The sequence below is a fragment of the Prionailurus viverrinus genome, chromosome B4, assembly GCF_022837055.1.
Source record: "Prionailurus viverrinus isolate Anna chromosome B4, UM_Priviv_1.0, whole genome shotgun sequence".
Lineage (NCBI taxonomy): Eukaryota > Metazoa > Chordata > Mammalia > Carnivora > Felidae > Prionailurus > Prionailurus viverrinus.
The window spans coordinates 124,485,142-124,510,985 of record NC_062567.1 but is presented as its reverse complement, the minus strand read 5'-3'; the positions used below and the strand labels follow the sequence as shown (position 1 = coordinate 124,510,985).

Here is a 25,844-nt window from a genome sequence, read left to right as displayed (position 1 = left end):
TCTTTCTCTTGGAGTGAGGGAAGAGGGAGAGAGGGAGGGAGAGGAGGAGAATGAGACTCAAAGAATGTGAACAGAAACAGGCAGGCCGATAACTGGTCATCCAAGAGCGGAGCGTTCCCAACACGCCTTGCTCCCGTCCTCCTCCATCCCTGGAAGTGCGGGGACCCGCTTATCCTGTCATTTCAACAGTCTGCGGGGCGCACGGCGGGCGCCGGGCGGGGCTCGGCCGGCGGTCCCGCCCTCCCCCCCCCTCCCCGGGGAGGACGCCCCTCGCTGCGCCCCGGCCCGGCCCTACCTGAGCTGGCGCGGCTCGCAGTCCACGCCGGGCAGCAGCAGCCGGGCCGCCTGGCGGACGTCGTCGCTGTCCATGGAGAAGCTGCGGCGGTGGCCGGCGTGCGCCACGGCCACCCGGATCCACTCCATCAGCGGCGGCAGCACGAGGAAGGGCCTGCGCGGGAGGACGCGAGAGCGTTAGGGCGGCCGGGTGGCGGGGGCTGCCGGCTCAGCCCCACCTCCTGCTCGCCGGCCCCCACCCCCCACCCCCGCCCCTGAGCCCCCCCCACCCCCACCCCGCTTTCCCTGGGGACCCTGACTCTGAATCCCCGTGTGGTGGGAGAACCTTTGGAGACATCCTGATCGCACGGGTGACCGCACCGGCGACCCCGGGGCAGACTCTCCGGAGTCTTTGGGCCTCAGTTTCCTCATCTGCAAAACAGGGATACCGTGTGACTATCCTGCGAGTGTTATCTCCCTCAGAGATCATGTGAACACACAGGAGATGGCTCACTTAAAGCACCAAGCACAGGGGCTGGCACTTAGTAGAAAACCCAAAAAACGCCTGGGGTTATTGGTACTTGGAACTCCCCATTCTGGATCCGGCCCTAAGGTGTCCTCCAAATCTCCCCTCCCATCTCCCCTGGCTCCCCTCGTGGAGCTCTCCCAGCCCCAGCTCTGCCTGAGCACCACGCTTCCAAAAGCAAAGATCCAAGACCCCACGCAGTCTTCCCTGAGCCAGGTGGCTCTGCCCAGCACAGCCAGCACAACTGCCGGCGCCTGGGGGCCTGGCCACACCCCCTGAAGCTCCGGGAGTCTCAGGTTCCTCACCAGCTAACGAGACCACAGCAGGGGCCAGCTTGTTGCAAGAATTAACTGAGACCCTGCCCCAGGCTGACCGTACTTTGTAAGTGTAATACATTTGTGCCAACTTCCTGTTTCTTCCAGTGATGATTACAAACTCTGTCCTCCCATTAGGATCGCTGGGTTGGCCGGGGAGCCCTATCTCAGGGATTCTGATTGAATTCATCTAGGATGGGGCTGGATACTGGCAGCTTTTACCCCCCCCCCCCCAAGGGGTGACTTCATTGCACATCAAAATTATCTGGAGGGCTTGTTAAAATACAGATTGCTGGGCCCCACCCACAAGGTGTCTGATCCAGTAGCTTGGGGAGGTAGACAAGAATCTGCATTTCTAATGAGTTTCTGTGTGATGTAGATACTGCTGGTCTGGGGTCACACTCAAAGAACTTATGCTCTATAGGAATGCAAGCTGGTGCAGCCACTCTGGAAAACAGTATGGAGGTTCCTCAAAAAGCTAAAAATAGAACTGCTCTATGACCCAGCAATTGCACTACTAGGCATTTATCCAAGGGATACAGGTGTGCTGTTTCGAAGGGACACATGCACCCCCATGTTATAGCAGCACTATCAACAAGAGTCAAAGTATGGAAAGAGCCTGAATATCCATCGATGGATGAATGGATAAAGAAGATGTGGTATACACACACACACACACACACACACACACACACACACACACACACAATGGAGTATTACTCGGCAATCAAAAAGAATGAAATCTTGCCATTTGCAACTACATGGATGGAACTGGAGGGTATTATGCTAAGTGAAATTAGTCGGAGAAAGACAAATATCATAGGACTTCACTCATATGAGGACTTTAAGACACAGAACAGATGAACACAAGGGAAGGGAAGCAAAAATAACATAAAAACAGGGAGGGGGACAAAACAGAAAAGGCTCATAAATATGGAGAACAAACTGAGGGTTGCTGGATGGGTTGTGGGGGGGGGGATGGGCTAAGTGGGTAAGGGGCATTAAGGAATCTACTCCTGAAATCATTGTTGCACTATATGCTAACTAATTTGGATGTAAATTTTAAAAAATAAAAAATAAAAAAAGATAAAATAATGCTATTATTATCACACACACACAAAAAGAACTTCTGCTCTAGGGCTGGTGGAGGGCCTGGGAATGTGCAAGTGCGTGTGCGTGTGCGTGTGTGTGTGTGTGTGTGTGTGTGTTAAAATGCACACCCGCCCCACCCGCCTCATCTCCAGAGATGCTGATTTTGTCAGGTCCATCAATATAATTTTTTATTTTTTTATTTTTATTTTTTATTTTTGAGAGAGAGACAGAGTGCAAGTGGGGGAGGGGCAGAGAGAGAGAGGGAGACACAGAATCTGAAACAGGCTCCAGGCTCTGAGCTGTCAGCACAGAGCCCGACGCAGGGCTCAAACTCATGAACCATGAGATCGTCACACCTGAGCCGAAGTCGGACGCTTAACCGACTGAGCCACCCAGGCATCCCCCACAAATATAATTTTAATAAGCAGCCCCTATGATGCTGACTTAAGTAGGCCAAAGAACACACTTTGAGAAATGCAGATTTCACACAAACGTGCAGACCAAAAATGTTTCCTGTATTCGGCAGAACCATGGTTAGGCTGAGGCAAGCAGGGCACTCAGGGTGCAAAATTGAAGGAGGCCAGGTCATGCAAATATGTTCTAGGCACCTCTCCTGCCTCACCTTGACCCCAGTGCTGCCATTCAGTCCAGCATGGCTGCCACAGGGTGGAAAGAGGGTCGTAAATGGAGGGTTGCCAAGGCAACAAACTGCATACAGGCATCCTGAGCTCCCTACCAAGTTTTTGGTGGCGAGTTCCAGTTTGCTAGAGAGCAAGCTGTATATCCAATGTTAACATTCAACAGCTAAGCTTTTTTACAGTCGTTCTCAATTAATCCCATTCATGATCTCCTTGAAATGCTTAGGACCAACCTATAAGCTAGTTGTGACTACGCCTATCTTCTCCATGAGGAGAATGACGTTTATTGAGGTTAAGTAGCATGCCTTGGATTACAAGGTTAGCAAGTGTGAGAGCTAGGAGTTACAGCCAAGATGTCTGAGTACACAGCCTGTGTGCCATAACCCCATGTGGTACTGACATTCTCTTGTCTAACTTCCCAGCAGGCGCTCTGTTACCAGCATGCACCTGTTGCCCCAGAAGAACGAGCTGATCTGGTCACAGAATTTCCATGGCACACTATCTTCATTTCCGGCCACGCAGCTCAGTCCCCTGTCTGTAAGGCCTCCAGCTTTTTAAAAATCCACACCCCACTTACCCTTCCAACTACAGAGCAAATCCTACCCTACCCTAAACATTCCTCCTGATGATCCACTCCCAGTGGACCCCTCCTATCATAGACCCCACTCCACTGACCTTACCCACTGGCCTTGCAGATGTCCCAGTAGAAGAATGTAAACTCCATTGGGGGCAGGGACCTGGGCCTGCTAGATTCACTGATTCAGCCACGGCCCCAGGACGGCCCTGGCAGGCTGGAAGCACTTAATAAATACTTGTTCACCAGACAGACAAAGATTTACCGATTTCCTACCGGGTACAATGGATACAATCGAGTTTCTGGACCCATGGACCTGGGAGGCAGTCTCCCAGGGAATTTCTGCCTGAGTCAGCCCGCTGCTTAGGCTGTCGCCCTCATTCTCTCGTTCTCTCCATCACCTAAACTGAATCAGGCACTCAATAAACACACTGACTTGGAATTGAATTGGATTCTACTGTCTCAGGTGAGCCGGACTTATTTTTGTCACCATGTCTCCGTCGCTGTAGAAACCAGCCCCGAGCGCTCAGAGAACTCTCCTCTGGGTTGTTTTTCCAAGGCAGCCGCCATCCCATCTGGCCTTTCCTTTGCTCGTTGCCCCCCAAGCGCAGCCCAGAACTCTCAGCCCCTGGGGGGCTGCGTCCCGTCTCTACTGCAGACTGCCCTTCGGCTTCTGCCTTTTATGTGAGGTGCGAGGCCCAGGGCACGCTGCCAGCTCCTGATGAATACTGAAGAGGAGAGAAAGAGACACTGCTGTCTTCAAAATAACACCTGTATCAAGACAGCTGGCGAGCACCAGAAGAAGAAACCTTGAACCCTAGGATTCCAGCCTGCTCTGGACTTTTCTCTGTACCTATTCTCCTTTCACCATTGCCTTCTCTCTCTCCATCACCCTGACCTCAATAGTTTATAAGCGCATGAGTTCTTTGCCAGCAACTCATTTAAAAATCTTCTTATCCTGTCTACTCAGAGGGGGGAAAAGTGTTATTTTGTGATGTTTCTTTTGGAGGAGTTTGGAGACGGGAAAGAATTCTAGGGCCTTGAGTTAAGGAGAGGATTCAGGAAACGGAAGGAGAAAGGCTGCATTCTCCTGATGTATTTTTGAAGAGAACCGTGTTCCATTGACTACCGACTTTGTTCTGAAGTTGTCTACAGTGACTAAAGCCTACAGGAGGCTTGTGAAGCCCATGGCTCAGTGAAGTGGTTAATCTTAGACTGTGTGCTCCACAACAGAATCACGGGGTACTGTGCGTATGTCTGAAAATTCCCCAGGCCCTGATTCACCCCCAGAGTTTTGGTTTAACAAGTCTGGGGTGGGGTCTGGGCATGTGCATTCTAAATTTTTTTTTTTTTAACATTTATTTATTTTTGAGAGACAGAGTGAGACAGAGCATGAGCAGGGGAGGGGCAGAGGGAGAGGGAGACACAGGATCTGAAGCAGGCTCCAGGCTCAGAGCTGTCGGCACAGAGCCTGACGCGGGGCTCAAACCCACAAACTCACGTGAGATCATGACCTGAGCTGAAGTCGGACACCCAACTGACTGAGCCACCCAGGTGCCCCAGGGCACGTGCATTCTATTTTTTTTAATATGAAATTTATTGTCAAATTGGTTTCCATACAACACCCAGTGCTCATCCCAACAGGTGCCCTCCTCAATGCCCATCACCCACTTTCCCCTACCTCCCACCCCCCATCAACCCTCATTTTATTCTCAGTTTTTAAGAGTTTCTATGGTTTGGCTCTCTCCCTCTCTAACTTTGGGCACGTGCATTCTAAATAAGCTCCTTCTGGGGTTTGATAACTCCAACTGGGTGGCCTGAGGTGAATAGAGGGAGGGCACGGTCAACTCAACCAGGGCAGTGGCCATTGAAATCTTTGCTGTGGTGTTCGAAGAGAAGGTCTGTGGGGTTGGGACCAGGGATTCTAGAAGGGAAGAGAAAGCCTAGAGGTGGGCTTCTTGTAGCATCAAGAGAGCAAGTCGGCTAAGGAAGGTTGTTGGGCCCCAATTCGAGTGGTGGGAGATGGAGAAGATACATGGGTGGGGCCTTTCTGAAACACTGAAGAGAAAGCTGGTGAGGAGGGTGACTGCCAAGATTTGAAAGGGAGTTTGGGCGGGGAGGGGCTGGGTGCTAAGGGGGATGGCTGGGTATGTGGGAGAAGCCTGGTTTGTCTGGGGTCCGGCAGAACCGGATTCTAGCCCTGAATCTGCCAGAAGAGCCCATGGCAGGGTTCTGGCTCTGGTCTGAAAACAGGTTCTCAGTGTTTTCATCGATAAAGTGGATGGGCTTGGATCAGATGGTCTGTTTCAGGAGTCAGCAAACCTTCTCTGCACAAGGCCAGATAGTAAATATATTAGGCTTTGTAGGCCATAGAGTCTCCGACTCAGCCACTCAACCCAGCCATTATAGTGTGAAAGCAGACCCCGACAGTACATCAGTGAAAGAACCTGGCTGTGTTCCACGAAAACTTTCTTCACAAAATCAGATGGCGGGTCATAGTTGGCCGACCCTGGGTCTATTCAGTTCCTTCCTCCTCTAAAATTCTTGGAGTATATTGAAATATAGCCAGTTTCCTGGGGGCTGAGGAAGACGCCCTGAAGATGGGCAGAAGCACGTGAAGATCTCAATGATGGGGACAGAAAGCTTTGGAGAGATTAGAAAATAGGGCCCTCCCACAAGGAGGTCATGGTTGCATTTGGGGAACACTGAACCACAGGCATCCCCAGAGGCAGTACCTCAAGAATCAGGTCAAGAATACAACCCAAACCATGTCATGGGTGTGTAACTGATGAAATGTCCTCTGTTAACGTCACTCATTCATCCAACAATCCTTTAGAGAGCACCCATGCTGTAGGCACGCTTCCAGGAGCCGGAGATAGAGCAGAGAACAGGACTTGTCAGGTCCTTGATCTCACAGAACTAACAGTCTAACAGGGATAACACAGATAAGGAACATATAAACCAACAAGTAATAAAGCAATTACAAACTGTGATCAGAGTCAGTGCTGGGACAGAGAATAAAACAGGGTTTAGGTGGAGCAATGTGAAGGCCTCTCTGAGGAGGTAACAAGACCTCAAAGACAAGAAGGAATTGGCATCTGTGAATGAGTGTGTAAAGACATGGATGTTACAGGCAGCATTAACTGTGCAAAGGCCCTGAGGTGGAAAAAACCTTTGCAGCTCACCAAGGGCTTTCACTCATGCATCATCTCCTATACTGGCCCTCCAGGGATGACAGGGGTGGCCAGGACATGAATGAGGAAAACTCATGGTGGTAGGCTGAATAAGAACCCCCAAGATATCAAGTCCTATCCCCTGGAGCCTGTGAATGTTGACAGCAAAAGAGACTGCTGATGTAATTCAGTTAAGATTGTGAAAAGGGAAAAGCACCCTGGATTATCCAGGTGGGCTCTACGTGCAGGCATCGGGGTCCTTATAAAAGAGAAACAGGGAGATCTGGCACAGGTGATAGTGAAGCAAGATGCTCTGTTGCGGGCTTTGAAGATAGAGGACGGGGGCACAAGCCAAGAGGTGTAGTTCTAGAAGCCGGAAAGGTGAGAAAATGGATTCTTCCCTCAGAGCTTCCGGAAGAGAACAGCCCTGCTAACACCTGGAGAATAAATGTGTGTTGTTTTAACCCACCAGGTTTGTGGGGACTCATTACAGCAGCCATAGGAAACCAATAGGATCACAAAGCCGGGGGACCGATAGGGTCACAGCGGGTTAGTGCGGAAACAGGGTGATGAGGAACAAAGCACCAGCATTTAAGCTGAGAATGAAGGCGTCCACAGGGCTCTGGAACTCACCTCAGACACATAAACTGCCTTGTTTCTGAGGGCAGAGAATACCTCTGCATAAGGGCTGCACTGTATCCCCTCCAAACGCTTATGTTGAAGCCCTAATTCCCAGCACCTCGGAATGTAATTTTTAAAATGAGGCCATTAGGCTGGGCCCTAATTCAGTATGACTGATATCCCCATACGAGGAGGAGATTAGGGGACACCTGGGTGGCTCAGTTGGTTAAGCGTCCAACTCTTGATTTTGGCTCAGGGCATGATCTCATGGTTCATGGGTTTGAGCCCCACATCGGGCTCCACGCTGGCAGTGCGGGGCCTGCTTGGGATTCTCTCTCTCCCTCTCTCTCTGCCTCTCCCAGCTCACATGCGCGCTCTCTAAAAATAAATAAGCAAATTTAAAATTAAAAGAAGAGGAGATTAGGACACAGAGAGACACCAAGGGTGTGTGTGCACATCAGGGCACGATGTGAAAAAGGTAGCAAGAGACAGCCATCTGCAAGCCAAGGAGAGAGGCCTTGGGGAAAAAAAAATCAAATCCGCTGACACCTGGATCTTGGACTTCCAGCCTCCAGCACTGTGAGAAAATAAGTTTCTTTTATTCAAGGCGCCTAGCCTGTGTTAATTTGTTACAGAAGCCCTAGAAGACCAATACACCTGTGGTTTGACTTAAGTCCTGCCTTGCCCTTGAGGTTTTGGTCTGTGGTAGCTCCAACTCTTTAGAGAGCTGACGGTTTTCAGTTCATTTCGTTGAACCTACTGACAACAGCGGGTGAGTTCAAAGTCATCTGGAGGCCGTGCAGGGCAGAGGTTGGGATTAGAACCTCGGGCTTTGGAGAGAAGCTGACCCAGAGCTGGATTCCAGCTCCACCTTCTGGCTGTGTGACCTTGAACAAGGTGTTTCAATTGTTGTGCCTGAGTTCTCTCAGGGGAAAATGGGGATAATAACAGTAGCTGCTCAACAGGGTGTGGTGGGCTGCATAATCCCCCCAAAGATGTCTCCCTCCTAATGCCTAGAACTCGTCAATGTTACCTTATCTGGCAAAATTGTCTTTGCACATGTGATTATAAGTTAAGGATTTTGAGAAGAAAAGGCTATCTGGAATCATCCAGGTGGGCCCTAAATGCAATCACAAGTCCTTAGCAGAGAGAGGAGAGAAGGTCAAAGAAGGGAGAATAGGACACCTGGGTGGGTTATGCATCTATTCTTGGTTTTGGCTCAGGTCATGATCTCACAGTTCCCGAGTTCAAACTCCGTGTCCAGCTCCACACTGACAATGTGAAGCCTGCTTGGGATTCTCTGCCTCCATCTCTCTGCCCCTCCCCTGCTTTAACTCTCTCTCTCTCTCTCTCTCAAAATAAATAAATAAACATTTCTTAAAAACTAGAAGGGAGTAGGAGATGTGAGGACATGAGAAGTAACTGGATGAATGGAGGAAAGGGGCCATGAGCCATGGAATGCAGGCGCCCTTCTGAAGCTAGAACAGGCCAAGTGATCCTCCCCTGGAGCCTCTGGAAGGTACCAGCCCTGCTGACACCTTCACTTTAGCCCAGTGAGTCAGATTTCATACTTCTGACCTCCTGAACCGTAAGACAATAAATCTGTATTGTCTGGAGTCTTCACGTCTGTGGCAATTTTTTTTTAATAGCAGCCACAGGAAACTAAGACAGAGGGCACTATCAGAATTGAATGGATTGGTGTATACAGCCTGGCACCAAGAAATGTTCAGCAGGTGGCATATTCACTCATCAGCATCACTGGCGTGGTTTTTAGCATCACTCGAGTGTTCTCTGGGCTGGCGGAGGGAGAGCCTTGCTACACCACTCCTGTCTTTGCTTTTTAAATCAAGGCGAACCTCTGCAGTTGCTAGGCCTTTCCTTTATACATTGTGTGGCTTTGACTCTACATCTTTGTTATTTGTTAAGTCTCAGGCTGCAGAGAAATTTAGGTGTTCGAGTGTGATTTAGGAGCTCATAATTCCAGAGATGCAGGGAGTGAAGGAAAAGCAGCAAAATTGATAGCAGACAACATCCAAGGTTGGTTTCCATAGCAATATTCACTGTGATCTCCGTGTATTGTGGGCACGAACGCTAGGAAGACGCCGAGGTCAGAGGTGGCCATGGCTTATTTGCTAGAATGACAGGGTCCCACTGTGCAAAGTACAGTTGCACTGCCCCCGAGGGTGGTTCTGGCAGAGGGTCTGGAGTGGGAGAAGCCAAGGGGGTGCTCTAGGTCGGTGCTTCTCGAACATGAATGTGCACATGAATCGCCTGGGATCTTGTGAAAATGCAGATTCTGATTCAGTGGGTCTGGGGCAGAGCCTGAGATTCTGCATTGGTAACAAGCTCCCAGGCGATGATGCACCTGCCAGCGTATGGACCACATTTTGAGTAACCAGGCCCGAGGGCAGTATTATGACTCAAGCCAGAAACCAGGGAAGGTGAACTCTCTTATCATGTTTAAGGAGGAGAAAGTGAGTCCAGAAGTGAGTCATTTGCAAAAGGGGGTAGAGGCCCAGGAGACAATGGAAGGGAAGAAGGAGCTCTTTTGGATCCAGACCTCCTGAGGCCTGTGTGAGCCTAGTTTATGAGCCTGTGCCAAACTGCCAGGGAGGCGGGGAGAGCAGGTGTCTGGCAATTTCTGCTCTTATCCTGGGAGGTGGGTTCTGCCTCCCACCAGGATTCCCCTTTGGTCTTCCAACGGTCTTACTAAACCAAAGTTCTCAGTCTCAGGGAGTTTGTTCTCACCCAAATGCCCATCCCACTGTCTGATAGGAATTTTGTATTCATGACAGTGTTTATCATCATCCTGGGAATGTATCCTATGTGTGTATTCTTATTCAAAAGAATGATGATTAATTTTACATGTCAACGTGGCTAGGTCACAGTACCCCGATATGTGGTCAAGCCTAGTCCGGATGTTGCCACCAAGGTATTTTTTTTAAGACGAGATTAACATTTAGATGGGTGGACTTTGAGCAAAGCGGATTATCTTCGTAAAGTGGGTGGGCCTCATCCAATCGGCTGGAGGCCTTAAGAGAAAAAGGCTGACCTCCGACCACTAGGGGGTTCTGCCCGATAACTGCTTTCAGACCTGAGCAGACCTGCAGCCTCCTCCTTCTGTGCTGATGGCGGAACCCCTTCACCGTCACCCACAATCACCAGGGCAGGGAGGAAGCTTGGGTGCTGGGTCCCACAGAAGCCTGCTTCCCAACACCCGAGTGTGTAGACACATTGCCTGGGGGCTGTGAAACAAAGGCATCATGGGTAAGATTATGCTTTTCGGGAAGAGCAAGCCATTTCACACCCAACGGACAAGCCCTTTGAGTGTGGAAGTCAGCCCCATCAAGGGGTGATTATATAAATTCCCCGACATGGGGCAAGGGCCAAGGGTCCCCGAGTGAGGAGGCTGACCTCTGCTAATCATGCCAACAGGCCCCTGTGGCTGACCTTGGAACCTTCTTTGGCTTTCCTGTCACATATTCTGAAGCAGGTGATGTAGGGGGCTGGAGGGCTGCAAATGGAGGGTTGAGGTACCAGCATGTTCAGGCAGAGCAAATATGATATATGAGTAACAACTGTCCCCTCCCTGCACCCTCGCCCCGCTTTCAGCTCCCCTCCCATCCTGGGGAGGAAGGTTCCTCCTCTGCCTGCCTCCCTCTGCTTCCCCTGGGGAGGAAGCTCCATCACTTACCTCCCTGCCCCCTAACTCAGCGCCACCCCCCACTCCTCTGCACTTTCCCCACCTGCATCTAAGCATCCTACGTGCTCCCGTCTCCCACCGTTTGAACAGGAGAGGAGCAAAAATGGGGGAGAGGAGGAATTACAGCTCTTCCGGAATTTCAGTCTGCACTCTCCGTCTAATGCTGCATCTCGGTGGTGGCGGGGGCCTCAAAATCACCCGGGGAACGGATTAAAATGCATATTCCTGCCTTCCTGCCTGATTGCAGGGTGCGTCGGTTTCCTGGGGGTGCTGTAACAGAGTACCACAAACTCGGTGGCTTAAACAACAGAAGTGTATTCTCTCACCGTGTCCGGGGCCAGAAGTCTAAAACCAAGGTTCCAGCACAACTGTGCTCCCTCCAGAGGATCTAGGGAAAAGCTCATTCCTTGCCTCTTCCAGCTTTTGGCGGTCCCCAGCACTCCTTGGCTTGCGGCTGTATCTCTCCATCTCTGCCTCTGTGTTTACATCATCTCCTCCTCTGGGGTGGGTGTCAAATCTCTCTCTCCTCTAAGGACACGTGGGATTGGATTCAAGGCCCACCCAGATAATCCAGGATTATTTCCCACTGTTAGCACCCAAGACTAAATCACATCTGCAAAGACCCTTTTTCTTTGTAAAATACAGGTTGCAGAGATGAGGGCCATGATTGAGACAAGCACCCTGGGCATCTGCCTGGTTCGTTCTCTGCAGAGAACCTGCAGAGCGGGTTCTGATGCCCGCTCAAAGGGAGCCCGTCAGGTCTAGAGGATGCCAGCTCTGAGCTGCAAGATGCATGGCAGCCCCGAAGTCCTTCCTCACACACCACGCAGGGACCAACAGGCCAGCCTGGACCTTCCCGCTCTGGGCTGCTGGCCGCACCGAAGCCAGGCCTGGCTTATGGGCGCAGAGCCTCTGTGGTGGGAACCTGATCTCAAGTGGCTGGGATGATGGCAGGGCCTGGGATATAAATGGCCTGGGAGGGGCTTCAGAAGAGGGGAAGCCACAGGCTGTTTGAGGTGCCACAGAACCTTCCTCACAGCCTTGGGCACAACAGATAAACATTTGGGAGGTGGCAAATGATACAGGGACTCACATCCCAGGGGCAGTGGTTCCAGAAGCCTAAAAGGGCAGGGCTTGGGCTGTGGCAGGCTGAGAGGCAAAGGCCAGGGATGGGCCCACAGGGATCACCTGGGCCTGCCCCTGCTTCCAAAAGGATTATCATGAAAATCTGTAAAGGGAAGCACACAGCCTTACGAGGGAGACCTTTATATGTGGCGCTGGTGTGGTGGGAAGGGCACCCTTTCTAAAGACAGAAGGCCCTATGTTGGAGCCCAGGCTCCGTCACTAGCTAGCTGTGGGACTTGGGCAAGTTACTTAACTTCTCTGTGCCTCAGTTTCCTTGTATGTAAAATGGGAGAAATAGCAAGGCCACTCCACGGGATTGTTGTGGAAGATTAAGAGAATCTCTGTAAGGTGCTTAGCACATAGTAAATGCTCAACAAAGTCAGCTGTTATTAAAGGCTCATATGTGAGGCATGGTTTTGAGCATTTGTCTTTCATTGGCTCATTTGATAAGGACAAGAACTGTAAAGTAAGTACTATTATTATCCTCATTCTGCAGACACTTAAACAGGCACAGAGAGGTTATACAGCTTGCCTAAGGGGACACAGGTATAAGGAACAGTACTGGGGTGCATATGTAGGCAGTTAGACCCAGAGCCAGGGCTAGTAGCCACACATACTATCATTCCAGGCAGAGGATACAGCATGTGCAAAGGCCCAGTGGCAGGCTAGGGCATAGTGCTTTCGGGGAATTCAGCTTGGTGTGGCTGGAGCTGAGATGAAGGAGAGAGAGTAATGCAGGGGAGGGATGGTAGGATCACACTGGAGAGATGGGGGGAAACACCACCTAGGGCCTCGTAACTTCTGAAATAAAAGTGTAAACTCCCAATACTTTACTTTTTTTCCCAGAACTGCAGTGGAAAAACACAAAATCAGAAAAGTATTCGAAAAGAAATGTCAAGAATGGATCGACAAAAACACCTCTGAGAATGCAAAATGAAAGGTTTGCTGTAACTGTTCACAAAGTTAACAGAGAATATTTTTATACTCTGGCAGAGACCATTGGGTATCCCTCCATATGTGTTTTCTTCTTCTTCCTTAGTAATAAAACCCCCCACTAGTTAACTGGGCTCATAACCACCTGGCACACATTTTTCAGTCTCCCTTGTAGCTAGGGGACTGGTTCTTACAGTAATATAAGCAGAAGTTTCTTTCTTTCTTTTTGTTAAGATTTGGAAGAATAAAGATTATTTTTAAGTTTTTATTTATTGATTTTGAGAGAGAGAGAGAAAGAGTGCGCACAAGTGGGGGGAGGGGAGAGAGGGACAGAGAGAGAGAGAGACAGAGAGAGAGAGAGAATCCCAAGCAGGTTCCATGCTGTCAGCGCAGAGCCCGATATGGGATTCGATCCCACAAACTGTGAGATCATGACTTGAGCTGAGATCAAGAGTCGGATACTTAACCTGCTGAGCCACCCAGGTGCCCCTAAGCAGAAGTTTCTTGTGAAACTTCTAGAAAGGTCCCTAAAAGGAGGAAGCCCAGTGTTCTCTGGTCTATGTCCATTCTGCTGGCAAGAACGTAGACACGATGGCTGTTGCTAAATCAGAAAAACTGGACAAGGAGGTGGAAGCCACATGTAGATGATGACAGAGCAGAAAACCTAGAAGCACTTGGATTTCTGACATTTGCTTAGGTGGCCACACCTGGTCCTGGATTCTTACTTCCAGACTTTTTTTTATATGAGAAATAAACTCCTATCTTGTTAAATGCCTGCTATGTGGGTTTTCTGTCACTCATAGCCAAATCTAATTCTGACACTAATATCATTTCCCATACTGTTTAATGTTAATTTTTTTAGAGAGAGAGAGAGAGAGAGCGAGCAGGGGAGGGGCAGAGAGAGAGGGAGACACAGAATCCGAAGCAGGCTCCAGGATCTGAGCTGTCAGCACAGAGCCTAATGCAGGGCTTGAGCCCATGAACTGTGAGATCATGACCTGAGCCAAAATCAACAATCAGATGCTTAACCGACTGAGCCACTCGGGCACTCCAACTTTTCCTTTTAATAGTTATCGTCTGAAGACTACAAACTTGGAAACGTGAAACTATCTGTTCCCAGAAACCACATGTATCAAAATACTTGTTACAATGAATTGTTTGTTCATTTAAAGCTGTAAACTATGTCATAGGAAACTGAGTTTATTAACCTTGTGAAAATATACTGACAATGGCTTTGAGCTCATTATAATTAACGTAACCAATAAAAATAATAACACAGATGCTCTTGAAGTCAGAAACATATATCAAAGTCTTTATCCTTGCAAACGTTCTCTGGCAAGGAAACATCACACATTTAAAATTAACAAATCAGGTTTATTTTATTTTAGCTATTTCCCCCCCAGCTTTATTGAGATGTAATTGACATGTGACATTGTGTCAATGCGGGGTGTACAGCGGGATGATTTGATACATATGTATTGCAAAGTGATTACCAGGGTAGGGTTAGTTCACACATCAGATCTACTCTCTCAGCCACCTTCAAATATGTAAGACAGTATGGGTAACTATAGTCGCTGTGTTGTACGTTATGAGATTCTCAGAACTTACACATCTTCTAGCTGAAGCTTGTACCCTTTGACCAGCCTTTCTCCATGTGCCCCCACCTCCCCACCCCTGACAACCACCGTTCTATTCTATCAGTTCAGCTTTTTTAGATTCCACATATATACGAGATCATACAGTATTTCTCTGTCTGACTTATTTCACTCAGGATAATGCCCTCAAGGTCCATCCATGTTGTTGTAAATGGAAGGATTTTCTTTATTTTTCTCATGGCTGAACAATATTCCAATAACAGATCAATTTTGAAACACCACGCGGAATCTCTTTCTTCCTTACAAAAAAGGAGGATAAAAGGGCGAGACCGAGCATGGTCCAGAGCCTCCCCTATGCCCTCCTTGGTGTCTGTGCCACCGGGCTGTGGCTTTGAGAAAACGATATTCTTGTGCTCTTGTAATAAACCCTTTGAACTCATATTACCCTGCATTTGGCAGTATGACAAGACGGATTAAATTCATACTCCAGCCCTGATCAATCCGAACCCTATGGAAACAGACTTAAGACAGCTGATTCTGCGGGTCTTCTGGGCCACCATAGAGTGACTGAGTCGGAAGCGTGTTTTGGACCAGCTGTGACTTGTCTCCCCTTGAGGCTCTGTGGGCCTCCAGGGAACTCACCGGTAGAGTTAAGAGAACCTTCTCAAATAGCTTAGAAGAATAGTGTAATATTTTGAAATAAATACATAAATAACAAAATACCGACATCAGGAAGTTGCTGGGGGGTGGGGGGAGCCGTGAAGGCAGCTTCCAGCAGAACTTTCTGCTATGATGCAAATGTCCTGTATCTGTATTGTCCAATACAATAGCCACAGACCACACATGGCTACTGAACACTGGGAATGGGGCTGGTGTGACTGAGCAGCTAAAATCCTAATGATATTTATTTCTGTATGTATTTATATTTTAATTTTTTTATTTATTCTTGAGAGAGAGAGGCAACAGAGCATGAGCGGAGGAGGGGCAGAGAGGGAGACAGAGAATCCGAAGCAGAGGCTCCAGGCTCTGAGCTGTCAGCGCAGAGCCCGACGTGGGGCTCAAACTCACAAACCACAAGATCGTCACCTGAGCCGAAGTCATTAACTTAACTGACTGAGCCACCCAGTCGCCCCTAACGATATTTATTTTTAATGAATCTAACTGTAAATAGCCACTGATGGTTAGCAGCTACCCTGTTGGGTAGTGCAGTTCTAAGGGATGTGGTTCAGGTTGGCATATAATTTCAGATAGGAATCCTGGTATAAGGGGGTAATGGAAAGAGGGCTACGGTAGATATCAGGCAACCTAAGTTCTGATCCAGGTTTTCCATTATCATGGTCTACGTCATCATCATCATTCTCAGGATTTTACAGCACCCACCATTTTTTTTTATATATGAAATTTATTGACAGATTGGTTTCCATACAACACCCAGTGCTCATCCCAAAAGGTGCCCTCCTCGATACCCATCACCCACCCTCCCCTCCCTCCCACCCCCCATCAACCCTCAGTTTGTTCTCAGTTTTTAACAGTCTCTTATGCTTTGGCTCTCTCCCACTCTAACCTCTTTTTTTTTCCTTCCCCTCCCCCATGGGTTTCTGTTAAGTTTCTCAGGATCCACATAAGAGTGAAAACATATGGTATCTGTCTTTCTCTGTGTGGCTTATTTCACTTAGCATCACACTCTCCAGTTCCATCCACGTTGCTACAAAAGGCCATATTTCATTCTTTCTCATTGCCACGTAGTACTCCATTGTGTATATAAACCACAATTTCTTTATCCATTCATCAGTTGATGGACATTTAGGCTCTTTCCATAATTTGGCTATTGTTGAGAGCAGCACCCACCATTTTCTTGAGTGTTTACAATGTGTCATGCTCTGTGCAAAAAGCTTAAACATATATTATTGCATTTAATTATCAAAACAGCCTTGGAAGGTAATTATTATTATCATCCCTATTTACAGAAGAGCAAACTGAGGCTTAGAAACTTCAGAAGCTAAGTAACTTATATAGCATATTTAGATGGGAGATAGGATACTGTAGCTACTGGGCCAGAGATTTGATCTCAAGTCTACAAGAATCCAAAGTACACGAGCTTAGTCATTATATGGGTTCTCCAAAGAACAGTGAGGCACTAAGTTACCAAACATTGAGAAGCATCAGTTCCTCATCTGGGAACTGAAGAAGCTAGGCCAAATGAACTCTAAAATCTCCTTTTCCTTAAGGAAAAGGTCATGATTTCATACTGGCTTTCTGGGGTGGGGTGGAGGGCACTTTATATAATGAGTGCTATTATTTACAAATGTGACCATGTGACTCGAAAAGACCCTGACTGACCTGAGAAGAGTCAATAATTTCCCTAGATGTAATCTAGGTGTAGACCTTGTTACAGAGTGTTTAAAAAAAAATCCCAGGTGACTGACTCAGACCACCAGAAAGATCTAAGAGTATTATTAGCCTTGGATAGAATGTGCTAAAGTCAGAAATAATTCTTCTGTGAACAGTTTTTTTGGTAAAGATTATGGTGTGTGTGTGTGTGTTTAAATTAGATGATGAGAGCTTTATAATTCATGTTTCCTTTTTTTGCCTTGGAGGCCAGGAAACTCAAAGCTGAGTTTTGCACTCAACTGCAGTAATAAACCTTAGGAGAGATTTTCCGGTATAGAGGTGTTCTTTAGTGTTAACAACATATATTTTTTTTGTATCGCTATCCTTGTTTTGTGGTTCTCTTATGTCTAACTCACACTGTGAGTCTAGCTCAAATCCTTTCAGAGTTAGATTACTTAAAAATTATTATTAGATATAACATCATCTGTCTCAGATTATACCAAAGCCCCAGGAATAACTGGAATAATAAAGAAAAAAAGAGAATGTCACCATGTAGAATAGGGAGGTCCTTTGAAAAGGTAGGGGATGGAAATAGGAATTTCCCAGTAAAAAGAAAATAGAAAAGGAACATGGGGAAAGGAAGAAAAGAAAAGAGAAATTCCTAGAGAGCCTTAAAACTCAAGGAAGAGACTAGGGTAAAAAGAGGCACTTTTGGTGCCCACACAAAACAACCATTTGGCCTTTTAGCAGATTTATGGGACCTCCACATAATGAGAAAAAAAACATATGTGCAATTTACTTCTCTAACTAAACGTTACCAATTTTCCATTTTGCTGAATCTGGAAGTGAGAGATGACAGAAACCAGAAAAGAAGCTTCTGATTTTAACAAAAGGAAGTGCAAAAGGGCTATTTCGTAGGCTGGACTCTGGTACTATTTAGGAAAGGACTCCTTGTACAGGGCAGTGCTCCAGGGTGACCCTCTCCGCCTACACTCACAGAACATTCAGGGATTGCTAATCACGTAGGTGGCAAGAAAACTGGGTGTGTCTGTTACCTACCTACCACCACCTGTCCAGCCCCCCTCAGGAGAGGTCCTGCAGCCTGTCTCTCTAAATCAGCAGGTGAAGGGGTTGAGTTCTAGGGCCAGCCCCAGGGCAGGCAGAGAAAATACCAACCAGAGGAACCAAAGCACATCGCATCCAGGGATGAGCCTGGGCTGGGAAGGGAGACCCAGGCATGCGGGGGCCGCCTTCCTCTGAGTTGGAGGAATGCAGGGTGGCAAGCAGGGGAGGATGTCTGGATTTGGCTGGGGTGTGGGTGCTGGTTCTGCATGGAAGCTGGGTGCACAGCGAATGGATGAGGCAAAGATGTCATCTAGCCCTTAGATCTCTCTCTCCTCTGAAGAGTGACATTAATGCCCACTGGTCCTTCCTCGTAGGGCCACCCAGAGCACAACAGGCAACAGGTGTGGAAGTACAATTATACGGAAGATACACATTCAGGCATCTTCATGTACATCACGCATCTAACACATTTAGTCTGAGTTGTTACCAATTTAAATATCAGGTTCAGAAAAACACAACTGGAAAGGTAAGTCGGCTAACAAAACCCTCACTTTGTCAGGGTCTTGTCCTTTTCCCTTAAGCCCTCCAGCCTAAACTGTAGCAATACCACAGAGTGCCTAAAGGGGGAGCCCCTGCACACATGCTCCGGGCACAGGTTCTACTCATGGTTTTTCTCATTGGTTCCTTACACCTGTCCTCATTTTGTTTCCAGGTTCTCAGTCTTGCTGTATTCCTCTCTGCTCACCACTGGGTTGTGTCCAAGTTGAAAGCTTTGCTTTCCTTAAATCTGATTATACACACTGGTCTCATGCCTTCCACCTTTCTAAGTAGATCTCCTTCTCGTGTCTTCCCAGGATATAGCCCTCTTTCCCCAGCATGGACTTTGTGGTGGTGGCTCCTGCTTTGGGCTTGTTCCAGTGCCACCAGCAGAAACCAGGCCCATGCAATGGACCAAATGTAAAACACCTCATTAGCTTCTTCTTCGGAAATAGCCACACTGCAAGCCCAAGCTAAGTACACGTGATCACAACACTTGGGTGTTGACTCCATTGTCCAAATCACTAGAATTGGGAGCTCTGGAAATCAATAACCATTTCTATCTACATTAGATTTCCCCCTTCTATGTTACCGAGGACAGGGATTTTCATAGGAGCAGGTGCTAAGTAAATGTTTGCCAAGTTAAACTGATAGCTATTTCCAAGAGTGCAGGGCTCTGGAGTCAGACAGCTTTGGGTTTTTATCCTGGTGCTGCCAGTTAACTAGGTCAGTGGCCAAACCCCAGCAAGTCACATGAGCCCTGGTTCCAATCTGGAAATGGGGGGAATACATGCCCTGCAAACTTGCCTGTCACACAGAAGGCGCTCAGTAAATCACAGCTGTCTTTAAATGGCAAAAAGTTCCATCTGAATTAGGAATTGGACGGATTCTAGAAGCCCCAAGGAGCAAACAAAGTAGTGGTGGTAGCTCCTGGGAGCAGATTTCAGCTCCAAATAAGTAAGACCTCAGAAGAGTGTCAGCAATCTGAAGCTGGAATGGAAGGGAAGTCTCTAGGGCTGGTGCCTTGGTTGGACAATCCCGTGGGGAGGACGTTAGGAAGGAGACACAAACATCCGGGGGATGGTTGGATTAGAGACTCCCAGTCCTCCATACCCTATGAGTCCCACACTCCAAATTTAGCCAGTTGGCTACCTCTACACAGACTCTTTCTAGAATTGGACCACTGCATTGTTTTCATAATAATTTCCTCATTCTAGTTGTTCTCTCCAATCTTTTCACGTTGCTGTTCAGACGAAATGTGCTAACATGTAAATCTGGTCATCTGATAAAAGTATAAATTCCTTGGCCTGGCTGTTTATGAACCGGCCTCAACCCATGTATGTTTTCATTCTCTCATGCTCCCACTCCATGCCTGCCCAACGTCATGTGCTCCGGCCACAGGAAATGACCGGTCTTTTCTGGAACACCCGTGCGTGCTCACATCTCCCTGCCTTAGCTCTGCTCTCGTCTCCTCCTTCTTTCCACCCTCTCCATCCAGTTAAACCCAAAGAGACTGATCAAACGTCACTTCCTCTGGGATGTATTCCCCAAGAGCTCCCCATACGCACAATATAGTTAGCTACTTGTTCTCATCGACCTCCATACAGCTCTCATTCCATAATGCCCTGTTATCGGCATACTATGTTATAAACGGTATTATGACCCCAACCACATTGTGGAGGCATCAATTGTTCACCTTTGTACCCCCCAAACTTGCACATAGTAGAGCTTGCCACTACTCGAGATGACATTTTCTATTAGTGTCCTTGTTTCTTCTGTCTCCTCCATTAGATCATCAGCTTCATGGGAACAGGGGCTTATCCAGTGCTTTGCTATATCCCCAGTACTTAGTATAGTGCCTGATTCATAGGCTCTCAATATTCTTTGAATGAATGCACAAGTGTTTATTTGCTTAGCTTAAATTCTGGTGGGTTTCCCACTTTATTGTGGGTGATGGTGCACCGGAATGTTTTCATAAGAACCAAGCAAAATTCTAAAAATAGCTAAATGTGGTTTATTTTCAGTTGTGTTGAGGGTAGGAATCCAAATAATTAAGATTCAGTGAGAACCAGGCTTGGGTAAAAACTATGCTAAAAGTCAGGTCCAAAACCCTGGCCAAGGGCCCAGAATAAATCCCAGTGACCCTTGAAGACTTCAGACTCTAGGAGAGTCAGAAATGAAACAGAAACGATGGGCAGGCATTAGCACCACGTTGGTCTAGAGATTAGATGTTCCCTGTACCCCCTCTGCCACTACAATGAAACTAGTGTATGTGGGAGGGGCTGGCAAACGTGTCCCTGTCCACACGGCTTTTGGCACAACATACAAGGCTGTGCCAGCTCCCGAACAGGTGAACTCACACACTAACGGGTTTTAAAGCTGTTAAATGGGATTATTCATAGTGCTTTCCCGTTTGTAGGTAACAAGGACAGACTTGGGATATTGCGTTGTTCAGAAACTGTATGTTGTCCATACTAACATGAGACCCAATTCTGTTCGGTTCAGTAAAACCCAATTCAGTTCAGTTCCATTCTTTACTCAACTCAAACAATTCTAGACACCTATGGAGCGTCTCATCACATATGGAATAGAAACCAAACTATGTCAGGTGCCCAAAAGACTCTGCAAGATTTGAGTCCATATGACTTCATCTCCTACGCTCTCCCTGCTCACTTATTCTGTTTCAGTCTCACTGGCCCCCTTGCTTATCTTGCATGTGCCAAGAATGTTCCTGTCCCGGGGCCTTTGCACTTACTATTCTCTCTGCCTGGCAAGATCTGTGCTCAGATATTGACATGGCTTACTGCCTCAAATGCAACCTCCTTAGAGGAACTTTCCCAGACCACAGCAACTTATATGACTCATACGTAGTTTGAGGACCTAGTTTTATTTTTCTTTATGTTACTTACCTGTGACTGGTGCTTTATTATTTATGCATTTGTTCCCCATCAGGAATATGGTAGATGTTCTGTAATTGCTGAATAGATGAATAAATAAATGGGTGCCCACTATGTACCAACTCGTACACTTGGTGATACTGCAATAGTCCCAGCCCTTAACAAACTCTTGGTCTAAAGCAAAAGAAATGTGAAAGGAAGCTACCTAAAAAGCTTTATGTGCAAAGTCTTATGGGAGAATGAGTCAGAATAAGCTGCAGTTAAAGGGGTGGGAGTATGTTGGGAAATGCCATCTCGAGCCTGGGAGGAGAGAGAGAGAGAGAGAGAGAGAGAGAGAGAGAGAGAGAGAGAGAATGAGAATCATTCAGAAGAAGAGTCTAGGCAGAGGAACTTAGTTGAAGAAATGCAGGGCAAGTTCAGGGGAGTCTGTGGACTGAAGTAGCTGAAGGAAAAAGGGAGTAGGCGATATTGTGCACATTGCTCACTTAACCTGTTCCCTGTTTATTGGCCATCTTCTTGGAACAAGGGTCTGTGCTGAATTTTGTGGAAGACATAAAGGTTTAAAACCTGGACCGTGGTGTTGGATCTAGCAGAGGAGTTTAGTGTGGGCACACATTCCCATTTTCCAGGGCAGCCTTGAATGCTAAAGTCTGTTTAACTGTCCTTAATTATCCTTGTATATTTGTTTGATTGGTCTTTGGATTGGTGGACTGGAGCATAAAGTGGTCGGCCATCAGGCAAGGAAAGACAGGTAACTATAATCTGAGGCCAACCATGGAAAGTGCTTTGTGAGACGGTCTTATAAGGTCCTCTAAAGAGGGACGGTGCCTCCAGGGAAGGATTTTGGAGGCAGGGGAATATGCCATCAGTGTTGGTGTTTTCAACAAGTTGGTCCTTGGTTTTGCCTATTTACTGGGTTCCCTTTTTCTTCACGGAATGTTCTTTCCACACTCTGCTGCCATAGGGTCTCCAAGTAAGGGGTGAGATTCTGCGTAAGGAACTAATAAGGGACAGTGTGACAGAAGACTGCCACAAAGGCTCACTCCAGCCTGGGAGTTTGAACTTTCCAGTGGAACAGAAGCCTGGGAAAATATCCACCTTCTTTTCTAGCATATTCTGCCTAAATTCCTGGGCAGGCCAGAACCTGACGGGCTGAATCTTGAAAGAATTCCTCACGCCAATCTGAAAGAGCTGAAGAAGCCCTCATGGGCAATGTTTCTTATACACAGGGAAAACAAAAACAGAGTGGTTTAAAATCCAGGATAATAAACAAGCACGACCACCAAACAAGGGACTCCTGGAATTATGGAGACTTCCTAATCTACGGACATGGACAAGGGCATACACAATGAACTTTGTGCATGGGGCCAGCTCAAAACTTGCACTCTGACAATGCTGTATTAAGGCTTTCCCCCATTCTATTTTATTATTATTTTTTGAAAGTTTTTAATTTTTTTGAGAGAGAGTACAGAGTGCAAGTGGAGGAGGAGCAGAGGGAGAGGGAGGGAGAGAATCTTAAGCAGGCTCCATACTCACCACTCGATCTCACGACCGACTGTGAGATTGTGACCTGAGCTGAAATAGAGAGTCAGATGCTTAACCGACCGAGCTATCCAGATGCCCTAATGCTCTGCCCCATTCTAGAAACAGTATAGGACACAGGGTGGGGGTTCACCAGAGATTGCCCTGAGCAGCCCTTATGGTCTCAATGTGGTCACACACTGCGTGGCTTTGGGAAAATCTCATGACTTTACTAGAGTCAGACTAGAGTCTTTAAAGTTGTGTCTGGTCTTCCTGCTTCCAGAATCTAGGGAGACTGTATGTGTGGAAGACCCTGGAAACCATGAAGTTTCAAGAGATCTTGATAATGACTGTGGCCAGAGACCTTGCAGACCAGGTGGAGGCCACTTCTCACATTTCCCATAAGGTGTTTCCTCCTGGAAAACACAATGACATGGGATCTGGGATCAGGCTGGGTAAGCTTTCCATCCAAGGCTCTCCTTTTCTGTAATTTCTCACTCAGAGGAGCCATCAGAAGCCTCACGAATTAACCCCTAGGTGCTCTACTCCAAAGAGACTACTTTTGTTTTTTTACATCCATTCCCTCTCCATTGATGTTTTAGTCATGCTACTGTGTGTCGTTTTAAAAGAACAGCAATTCACCAACTGGCAAGACCCAAATGACCAGCAACCTGGGAACCATTAGGCAAATTACAGTGCATTCACAAGATGGAATATCTCGCAGTCATTAAAAGTGATGTTTATGAACGTTCTGTAGTGTACCAGGAAAAAGGCTTGTGGCATATTAAGTGAAATAAAAACAGATATAAAATTATATATACACAGTACAACTATTTTAAAAAGCCTCACTCTCTGCACTGGAAACAAAGATGAGAACAGGTACCCAATAATCATTTCGGTAGCAGAATTGTAGACAATTTTAATTTTCTTTCTTATGTTTTTCTGTATTTACCAAAGTTAAAAAAAATGAGCAAAGGAACTTTTTGGTTAAAAAAAATATAATATAAAAATTTGACTTTATAGCACCTTGTATTACAGTTGTTAAAAGACGCAGCCCGTGAGGAGAGCAAAATGGAAGGAGGAGAGAATACGATTAAATCAATGAAAACCTAGGACGAAGTTCTACTAGGAGGCATGCAGACACGTGTGGGGTTCACGTGGGAAGTCCGACTTTGAAGAATGCAAGATCAACTCAGATGCTAGGTCTCCTAGGCGAATGACCATATTTCTACTGCCCTGCTCCTTTCCATAATGTGTGAAACCCAGGTATGTGCTGGAAGCTGTCAATATCACTGTTTCTGAAAGGATAAAACAGAGTGGAAACTTGGCACAGGGCAGATGGTTTGAAAGCTGGCTGAACTCGGGGAGCGTTCCCTCTTGGCAGGCCTTTCTGTTCCCAGGCACCCTGGCTGCTACTGGCCCTTGCCATGCTGGGCCAGCCCCCAGTTTGCATTGGGCAGCTTCAAGGGCTAATTTTCACTAATGTTCTTTAAAAAAAAAATTTTTTTTTCCCTGTAGTGCAGAACATTGATGCACACTGTCTGAAGTCCCAGACATAGGGCATGCAGAAGGCTGGCAGTTTCAGGCAAATGAGGAGGCATCAAAAAATCCAAGGAGGCTAATGTAGCTTCCCCTGGGATTGTTCAGGCAAAGGGAGGAGGCCAGTTGGTGACCTCTCTTGCTGGGGGACATGGGACATGGCACTCAGTCAAGCCACACGCTCGGGGACTCTTGCAGGAACCTTCCAACCAGCCCTCTGCATCAGGCCAGGCTCCATGTTCCTGCTGCCTTGCACTCAGATTGGTCTTTATATCCCCACCCGGCTGTGCCAGGCCCTGGCTGCCTGCCAGAGAGAGCACGAGCTGATCAAAGCCCAGTCCCTGCCTCTGACCAGTTCAGTCCGGCAGTGGAGACAGACAGGGAAGAAAAGAACGCCGTGGCGGCAATGGCCCCAGCCTTTGCCTCCCACGCGGGAGGTGATGAAGAGGACACGGGCTCGGGACTCACCCTGCGTGGGCTTAACTTCCAGCCCGGCCTCTCTCAAGCTTAAGCCGTGTGACCTTGGGCAAGTCCTTGAACTCTGTCGGCCTCACTCTCCCCATCTGATCTGAAACGAGGCAGAACTGCAGCATCTCAGAGGGTGATGGGGACGTTTAAGTAGGGCAATCGGAAGTGGCGCTCATCCCAGGGCCTGGCACACGATGGCTCCGGGTGTTGTTATAATTACTCACACAGGGCTTCACAGAGAGCAAGTTGGGGGGGGGGGGGCTTGTCCTGCTGGGGGTGGGGTGTGGCACAGGTTCCACAGCAGCGGTGAGGATGCAGCTATCCCGAAGGCTGAGCAGGACGTTGCATCTGGCTAAGCCTTCTCCCTTTGTTCCCACCATTGAGGGAACAAAGGCCCAACACCTGTAGGACATAATTTGCTCCCACACACTTCCAACTCAGCAGTGACATTCTAAGTATTATTTAACTATCAGTAAGGACCAGGCACCGCCTACCTCCTGTGGTCTTAATACAGGCAGGCCCCTCCCCCACCCCCGTGGACCTGGATGCCTAGCTGCAGGCGCTGGACGGTGGGGACGTGGGGTGGGGGCGTTTGGGGCAGTGGTTCTTTACCAATGCATCGAGAAGTATTCAGCATTTGAACAGCTGGCATAACAGCTGTACCTCTGTGAGCCAGCTGAAGGTCAGCTAGCCCCTGCCGTGGTCTCGCTCGCTGCTCTATGGTACTCGGGAGACTTCCGACCTTGGAGCCACCTGGATTGCCTGATCTCATCCATGCCTCCGTCTGGCCCCAAAACTACCTTCCCGGATCCCCTTCGGCCGTTGATCTGCATGCCCCTTCTGACCCTTTGCCCTTTCCTTCTCTGATGGTAAATGAGCTGCATAGGGCAGGAGCCATGTGAGGGCCCCTGGGTCACCC

The 25,844-nt window shown here is 47.8% G+C and overlaps 1 protein-coding gene across 6 annotated transcripts in view; it reads right to left on the bottom strand.

Moving 5' to 3' along the window:
• Positions 1–25,844, bottom strand: part of ABTB3 (ankyrin repeat and BTB domain containing 3) — a 316,171-nt gene that overhangs the window by 78,384 nt on the left and 211,943 nt on the right. For 5 of the 6 annotated variants that reach the window (XM_047868093.1, XM_047868094.1, XM_047868097.1 and 2 more), the window contains one exon: positions 296–448. In XM_047868093.1, coding sequence (XP_047724049.1) covers positions 296–448 — 153 coding nt within the window. Of the gene's footprint in view, positions 1–295; positions 449–619; positions 764–25,844 lie in introns of those variants that run through there. The other variant, XM_047868098.1, reaches the window with a different exon arrangement.